This window comes from Arachis hypogaea, chromosome 18 (assembly GCF_003086295.3).
Source record: "Arachis hypogaea cultivar Tifrunner chromosome 18, arahy.Tifrunner.gnm2.J5K5, whole genome shotgun sequence".
In the NCBI taxonomy this organism is placed as follows: domain Eukaryota; kingdom Viridiplantae; phylum Streptophyta; class Magnoliopsida; order Fabales; family Fabaceae; genus Arachis; species Arachis hypogaea.
This window is the reverse complement of record NC_092053.1, coordinates 106,517,056-106,526,153: the sequence shown is the minus strand read 5'-3', so window position 1 is coordinate 106,526,153 and position 9,098 is coordinate 106,517,056. Positions and strand designations below refer to the sequence as shown.

Here is a 9,098-nt window from a genome sequence, read left to right as displayed (position 1 = left end):
TTTCAACCATTTTATAAGCATATACCTAAAACAATTGAAAGGCGTAACAAAGTTGGAGATAAGAACGACAGCCAAACACCACAAGATTATAATCCGAAGGTGTAAATTCCCTTGCTTTTTAGTAAAGGAGTTTTAGACAAATTTCTGTAAAAGAATCACAAAAACAAAACTTTGTTCAAAAGCACAAGCATTTAAAGATATAAAAGAAATGTAATGCACAAGAAAGAATACCACCATATGCACGTCTTAAAGATATACACATCTGAATCTCGTAGACCCTCCCACCAGTCCACCACCATGCATACCAATAAGGAAAAGCCTAAAATAATGTATAGAAAAGTTCGAAGCATAGAAATACCCAACCACGATTTACTCTGTTACTGAGAATTTTAAAAGCTTTTATTATTATTTATTTTTTTAATGACACATTTAAATGACTCCTTAAAACATATGTTAACAAATCTAAAATATATCAATTCATTAGTGATTAATAAAAACTTATTCCACCGGTTAACTCAAAAAATTTGAACGGACACGGTATGCAATAAAATAGATGATCATGAGGACCACATAATCATCATCCTCTCATTGTTATCACCTTCCACCTGACACCCACAATGATGAGTGAGTGACGAGGTAAATAGATTTTAGGAATTTTACCCTGAAGCGTCCTTAAGGACATTATCAAGATTACTAGAAATTTCAAAGTTCTTTTCTCTTTTATCCCAATAAATAGTAAATACATTACAAAAATATAGAAAATTTCAAATTTTTTTACTTTCCAGTTAAATGTTTCTATATTAAACGACTTAACAAGCGTCGTTTTAGCTAATTCCAGTAATTATTCATAGGAACATTCTCTGAAGTCTGAATGCGCAAAGTACAAGAACAAATGGGGAAAAAGATAAAGTGTGATTCGTCAAGGAAAAAAAAAAAAAAAAACAAAAGCAGTCTCAAGATCCACACTATACCGTAGCCCGTGTGTTTTCATGTAACCCGTCTTATATAGCTACTCTACTACTACTAGTATTAACTACAAAGTATTGACCCTCCATCCCTAATATAAACCTTGTGGAACTTGATTGCATTTTGATGAATATGCTAAAGTTGAACGGGAAAAATACACCATACAATGAGCACTACTAGAAAAGTAGGGGAAAAAATGTAACAATTGAATGCTAATCCTTTGGTGAAAAATGTGACTCTTTTTCCTTGTGTGATTTTGGTTAATGAGCCCTTAAAATATAAACTCTCAAACAAAAACAAGCAAGCAAAAACTAAAGATAGCAACAGAACCTTTGGCAAAACGAAAATTTTGCATTTTCTAAGATTCTCATTCTGCAATTGTAGCCCACGCTTAAGAGATGAGGTTATTTGAGCAAAATCTATCACATCTACAAACGAACAAAGCAAAAGCGAAATATTAAAGCAAATTGGTCGGCTTCATCATCTTTAACCTTTAACTTTACCCTACTCTATCTCTGCAATATGCTCAATGCTGCTTTTATTTTCATCTCCAAACCCAAAACACCAACCTTTAGCAGACTCTGTTCCCACTTTATGCAATGTATAAGAACCCCCAAAGTTACAAACCTAAGGGAAAAAAAAAGAAAAAAATATGTGAAAAGAAGCAAACAAATTCTCACTCCATTTTCGACTCCACCATCCCTCGAACAAAAAATCTCAAACCAACAAACACAAACATCAGCTGATCAGCATTGCAAAAATGGAGATATTATCACAATTGTGGTCACTGTTAGGGTTACTCACCGTTCTGCAAAATGTGCTTCCATCTCAGATTCTCTCTCTGCTTCACTCTGTATACGAATCAACACAAGATCTGCTATCTCCTTACGCATACGTTGAGATCCCTGAGTTCAACGGCTACTGCGGCGTTGACCTCAACGACCTCTACCGCCACGTGCACCTCTACCTGAACGCAGCCGCGTCTGCCTCCCCCGCCGCCTCGTGCCGCCGCGTCACGCTCTCCCGTTCACCCTCCTCCTCCCGCGTCACCTTTGCCGTAGCGCCAAACCACACCGTCCACGACTCCTTCGGCGGCCACCGCCTCTCTTGGACGCACCACGTCGACGGCGTACAAGACTCCCTGGACGAGAAACGAAGCTTCACTCTCCGTCTACCGAAGCGCCACAGGCAGGCGCTACTGCCGTCCTACCTCTCCCACGTCACCTCACGCGCGGAGGAGTTCGAGCGCGTGAGCCGCGAGCGCCGCCTCTTCACCAACAACACAACCGGCTCCGGTTCCTTCGAGTCCGGATGGGTTTCCGTCCCGTTCCGCCATCCCTCAACCTTCGAAACCCTGGCTCTCGAGCCAGAACTCAAGAAACAAATAAAAAACGACCTCGTTTCGTTTCAAAACGGCAGAGAGTTTTACCACCGGGTTGGGCGTGCGTGGAAGCGGGGGTACTTACTCCACGGTCCACCCGGTTCCGGTAAATCGAGCCTCATAGCAGCTATGGCTAACTTCCTCTGTTACGACGTATACGACTTGGAACTCACAAAAGTTTCGGATAACTCTGAGCTGAGGTCGCTACTAATCCAAACGACGAACCGCTCCATTATTGTTATAGAAGACATTGACTGTTCCGTGGACTTAACCGCTGACAGAACGACGAAGAAGCAACCGGCCAAGTCGTTTAAGAAGTGCAAAACGACGATGTCGTCTTCGGGTTGTGAAGATAGCGGGAGGGTTACGCTTTCAGGGCTCCTGAACTTCACGGACGGGTTGTGGTCGTGTTGTGGCGAGGAGAGGATTGTGGTGTTCACTACGAACCACAGGGATAGCGTGGACCCTGCGCTGGTTCGGTGTGGGCGCATGGACGTGCACGTGAGCCTTGGCACGTGCGGGATCCATGCGTTCAAGGAGTTAGTTAGGAACTACCTCGGGGTTGAGTCTCATGCGTTGTTCGATGCCGTGGATGCGTGTATTAGGTCGGGTGGGTCCCTCACGCCGGCGCAAGTTGGGGAGATCCTATTGAGGAACAGAGGGGATGCTGACCTGGCGATGAAGGAGGTTGTGGCAGCGATGCAAGGGAGGATGCTGTCTCTTGCGGCCGCTGGAGGCGGTGGTGGGGATCAGATGGATAATGAGGATGTAGTGGCGGCGGTGTCAGTAGGGACTAGGTCGCCGGAGAGTGTATTAATGATAGGGTCGCCGGAGAATTGGGACACGGCGCTGGGTGGGCGAAAGAGAAAGGAGAGTGTTAATGGGTCGAATGGGTGCGAAAAGAAGGTAAAGTTTTTCGTGAGGTTGAAGTCGTTGACTAAGTCTGACTCTGGTAAATGTGGTGTTTTTGAGAGAGGAAAACATTGAAACTTTACTTTTTTTTTTTTTTTTCTTGGACTAGAAAAGTTTAACGTTCACGGGTGTGGATTTTTCAGCCGTGTTGGAGTTAGGTTTTTTTTTTTTTTTTTCTCTGGTGGTAGGAAAGACATTAATTAGGTTGGTGTGATTAGTATTTTTATTTTTATTTTTTATGTAAAGCGAATTATTGTTCAGCTAATTACCGCGTATGGTTTTTGGTTAAGGATATTGTTACAGACGAGGCCCAATAGTCATAGTTACGATAATAGAAATCCTAATTAATCTTTTAACGGAAACGAATTAAAAAAGAAATAAAGTATCAATCAGCGAGGACGTTACAGAATCAAGACTTTAAATCTGATGTGAAAAACGATTACAAAGTCCCAAGGTAAAGGAAAAATCCACCTTAAGGCTTGATGTAAGCATCTTAACAAAGACACTTAGAAAACAAACACAAAATATTAAAATAAAGACATAGAATCAGATGAAACATGAATAGAAATGGATCCGTATCCTAGAAAATCAACCCGACGTTATACTTCAGAGCCGCTAGGTCAAATTCGGTTGCGCCAAACAAGAGTGATTCGCGCTATACTTCGACTTACGTCCTAAGAATCTCGGGATTACAGCAAGCACCTTTTTCAGCATAAATATCAATACACGAACGACCTAGCAGGCACAGAGAACAGATGGAACATAAAAAATCACACAAAAACAAAGCTTAGTAAAACATTGTGATTATTATTATTGTTTCTTGATCGCGAACTGACTTAAGTATCGGAGTCCTTTTTACAGGTTCTCTACATTTCTCGAACGGGAAAGAAACTCGTGGTGCAGCACACAGAAGAAGGACGTTGCTATTATTCTTCCAGCTGCATCCGACCTACACCTCGTAGCCCAGTTCCAGACAGGAACATTTGGCACCCACTGTGGGGCCGAGTTTATTTAAATTAACCCCACGCACACTTTATCTTATTATTTTTTGCAGAAACATGCCTGATGACGTCGTGCCTCAGACTCCTCCTCCCTGAGTTGGTAGCCATGAATGCTACCCTCCTCGCTGAGGTTAAGAGAATGGCCGATCTCTTAGAGTCAATTCACAATGGAAATTTCAACACGGAGGATCCTAAGAACACGACCTCAAACGGCACACGATCTCAGGCAGGTTCCCAGGAGATCACCCTGCCAAAAGAAAAATTAACGATAGATAATCTTTTTTGAAAGATATCGTCAAATTCCAGATGCCGAAGAACTTTGTGTTGCCTACTGCACTACAGCCATATGAAGGATTCAGAGATCCTCGCGTCCATATTAAGAAATTTCAATCCATGATGTTCTTTAATGGTGCCTTTGACCCTATACTCGGTCGATCTTTTCCAACTTTTTTAGATGGTGCTGCTTTACTTTGATTTTCTAAGATACCTGCAGGTTCAATCTCTTGCTTCGAAGATTTGGCAAGGTCTTTCATCGACTACTTCGCAGCTTTAAGAATATACGTGCACGGTCTGATTACCTTAATAGTATCAAGCGAGGTCCACATGAAAGCTTGAAAGACTACATGACGCGGTTCGCTAAAGCAACTATAGAGATCCCCGACCTCAACCCTGAGGTGCACCTGCACGCACTAAAGAGCGGCCTCCGCCCAGAAAAGTTCCAGGAGACTATAGCTATTACCAAGCCAAAAACGCTAACAAAATTCCAAGAAAAAACTGCGAGCCAAATGAAAATTGAAGAACTCCGTGAAGCTCGGCGAATAGAAAAACGACAGCCTCGTGATGCCAGGGCATCTTGGCTAGTTTTACAAGTCATTTTAGTTAGATTATAACTTAGTTTCTTGCATTTCTTAGGTAATAAGCAAGTATTTGCACTTAATTTCCTTGCATGCATTCATGCATCAAAAGTGTGGTGAAATCAAGAGAATATGAGATCTTATGAAGCATGATTTAGTTAAGTTAATCAAGTAGTTTTTATGGCCTTTAAAAGAAGGTTTTGCATGGTTATGAACTTCAAACTTTGATGCACCTTCTTTTTTGCAAGCTCATTCAAGGAGTAAACAACACCCAAACTGGCGCTCTCCACTGGCACTCTCTAGCAAGCTTACAGGAGAGTGCCAGCCTCAACACTTAATCCCAGCAATTGGCACTCCTTACCAGCACTCTCCAACAGGCTTGCTGGAGAGCGCCAGCACCAACCTTGTCAAGACCCTTGTCAAGCAGCATCCCAACCTTGTCATAACACCACCAAGCCTCACCACCCAAACCTTGTCATGACACCATCCAAACGTCAACATCACACTACACCAACCTTGTCAATGCCATTACCACACCACACTCCAACCTTGTCACAACCACATTGCCTCACCCTCAACCCACGCTCTACACCAGCGCTCTCCAGCAAGCTTGCTGGAGAGCACCACTTCCTCATACCACCATCATAACCTCACCACACCAACTTTGCCACTCACCCTTACCTAGACCACGCTCGTTCCTTGCTGGAGAGCGCCACCTTTATACACCTATGTCCCTCATGACCAGCGCTCTCTAGCAAGCTTGCTGGAGAGCGCCACTCTCCCATACACCAACCACCATGACACCAACAAATCTTGACACACCCCTTGTCACAAGCAACAACCAATGGCCACACTCTCCATCTCAAGTTCCCTCAAGAGTGCCAAGACAAGCACACCAAGCTCAGTGTCACGCTTGTTTTAGGCACTCTCCTGCAAGGTTACTGGAGAGCGCCAATCATCAACAAACGGCAAATAGTGTCACGCTCTCAAGGGGCGCTCATGAGCAAACTTAGCGCTCTCCTGGAAGTGCCAACGCTCGCCTACCAAGCTCGCACTCAAGCTCTCCAGAGAGCATCTTCGAGGAACAATTTAAAGGAGGAAATGAAGCCTAGTGTCACGCTCTCAAGCAGTTCTCTCCAGCAAGTTTGCTGGAGAGCGCCAATCCTCATGCACACAACGCTCTCTTGGTGACTCTCTTGAAAGGGCGTCTCGCTCTCCTCGAAGGTGCCAATGCTCGCAACTAGCGCTCGCACCCAAGTTCGCAAGCGAGCGTCTTCGATGCTTACTTTAAAGAAGAACTGAACCACTTGTACTTGGCGCTCACTTTTTAAGTTCACTAACAAGCGCTAGGCCCAAGCGTTAGAATGAAGTCCAAAGGCCCAGAAGAAGTACATCAAGTAAAGACTTGGGGGAAGTACTATAAATAGATGAAGTTTTGAACTCATTGGGGGCTTACGGAGTAGACTAGATCACTACACTTTACATTTTCTTGCTTGTACTTAGTTTTCATTTTATTTTTCATGGACTTTCAATTTCTTTCAAGTTTTCTTAGAGCGATGATCAACTAAACCCCCACTCATTAGGGGGAGGAGCTCTATTTTAATTCCAATGAATTAATGAAATTCTTCTTCTTCTCAATTCGCCTGTTGTTATCTAAGGGAAAGCTTTTGTGCTTCAAAGATCCAATCACTACCGAGAGGGGGTTGGATCTACTTGAATCTCTATATGAGCCTTGAGAAAGGGATCATAGGATTTAGTTTGAGGCTTCTCCTTCATAACTCTTTTGATCAATACATTCTTAGTTGGTACGTGACATATAACCTCTTTGAATTGAGATCCTAAGTGTTGTGTGGCTCTTGGATTAGAAATTGAGCTTCACATCTTCTCATGAATAACTAGATCAAGAGATTGGCAATTGATTGTGTTAAGAGAAATTAAGTTGCCAAGAGATTGGAATTCAATTATTTACACCATAGATCTACTTTATATGATTGAGAAAGAAGTTGAGGCCCATTAATTCATGAAGAATCATAACATCTCCAATCCTTAATGAATCTCACCGATTATATTTCTTCACTTTAATTCTTCCGAATGTCTAATTTCCTTTAATTTCCAATACCCAGAGCCCCTTTACTTTCATGCAATTTACAATTCATTGTCATTTACATTTCTGCCTTTATTTTCTTGCCATTTAAGTTTCTGCTCTGTACTATTTCGCAATTTACTTTCAGCCTTTATTATTCAGTCATTTAGATTCAGCACTTTTACCTTCTATGTCATTTACTTTTTGTTGAGTTAATCACCCAAAATCATCAAATATTTGTTTGAATAGAGAAATCATTTAACTAAAGTTGCTTAATCCATCAATCCCTATGGGATCGACCTCACTCAACAATGAGTTATTACTTGACAATCCGGTATACTTGCCGGAGGAATTTATGATACGTAAATTCTACACATCAAGTTTTTGGTGCCGTTGTCGGGGATTGATTTAGATTGACAATGATTAAGTTGGTGATACTCTAGATTAAACACTTTTCTTTCATTTTGTTTAAGCACACTAACTGTTCGACACTTTGTGTCACCTAACTCTCACAACACTCTAGCACTAGAGTTTTTTTTGCATTTGGTTTGTTTTTGTTTTGTGTATGCCAGGAGGAAGGAAAGCAATATCAACTTCCTTTGATTCTGAGTCAGAAAGAACTCTTCTAAGATTGAGAAGAGAAGCTAGAGGGAAGAGAGTAGTTCGTGAAGAGGAATTGGAAGAAGACCAAAACCTAGTCATGGAGGATGATATGCACAATCACCATGAAGAGGTTGCCAACAACAATGTTCAACCTGCCAGGAGGATGTTGGCCTCTTACACCATTCCTAACCCCAGAAACTGTGGGAGCAGTATACTCACTCCCAATGTTCATGCAAATAACTTTGAGTTGAAACCTCAACTTATCACTTTAGTTTAGAACAACTGCTCTTATGGAGGAGGCCCTCTTGAAGACCCCAATCAACATTTGTCTATTTTCTTGAGAATATGTGTGATAAATCCCAATTTTGTGATTTATCTTGTGTTAAATTCACGGAATTTTCTTAACTTATCTCACATTTATTCAATGAAATAGCATGGTTTTGTGAATTTCTCCTAATTTGTGCTTAAAAGTGAAAACATGCTTTTTAGGCCATAAATTGCTAAATTTAATTTACTCTAATTCCATTCGATACCTTGATATGTTTGTCAAGTGATTTCAGGTTTAGAAGGCAAAGATTGGGTTGAAGAAATGAAGAAAAAGCATGCAAAAATGGAGAATTCATGAAGAAATGGGATTTTGGTAATCTGTCCAGCGATGTGTGTACATGACCCACGCGTGCGCGTGGAAAGGAAATCGTCAAGGTGACGCGTACGCGTGACCGACGCGTACGCGTGATAAGGAAAGTTACCAGAGACGCGTACGCGTGACAAGCAGCATATGACCAACTTAAAGGCAACACGCTGGGAGCGATTTCTGAGCTCAATGAGGCCCAAATCCAACTCATTTCTGATGCTTTTGAACCCAAGAATTGCAAGGGATTGAGGGGGGAGGGATGGGGTGTAGTGATAGTTTAGCTTTCATCATGTTTTAGGTTAGAATTCTAGAGAGAGAAGCTCTCCCTTCTCTCTAGAATTTAGGGTAGTTTAGGTTAAATCTTGTTAGATCCAAGTTTTAATTCTTGTTTTAGCTCAATTTCCTTTACATTCCCTTGTTCTATTGTCTTAATCCTCTTAGTTTTTCTTGTTAATTCCTTTATTTTGCCAATTTTAATTCATGAACTTTCTTGTAGATTTTGATTCTATTTTAATGCAATTTTATATTCCCATGTCTTTTTATGTTTATCTTAATTGCTATTGTTGATTTCTTGCTTATGTTAGTTATAGTTTCTATAAATTCTTACATTTTGTGATAGATTTTTACTTTTATTGCACTCTAGGTGTTTGATAAAATGTTTTCA

The 9,098-nt window shown here is 41.4% G+C and overlaps 1 protein-coding gene across 1 annotated transcript; it reads left to right on the top strand.

Annotated features, from left to right (window-relative positions):
* Window positions 1-761: 761 nt before the first annotated feature.
* LOC112771093 (AAA-ATPase At4g25835) lies at window positions 762-3,548 on the top strand. Its single transcript, XM_025815705.3, has one exon. It carries the CDS (start codon window positions 1,727-1,729, stop codon window positions 3,332-3,334), a length of 1,608 nt encoding a protein of 535 aa, XP_025671490.1. The 5' UTR covers window positions 762-1,726; the 3' UTR covers window positions 3,335-3,548.
* The last annotated feature ends 5,550 nt before the right edge of the window (window positions 3,549-9,098 follow it).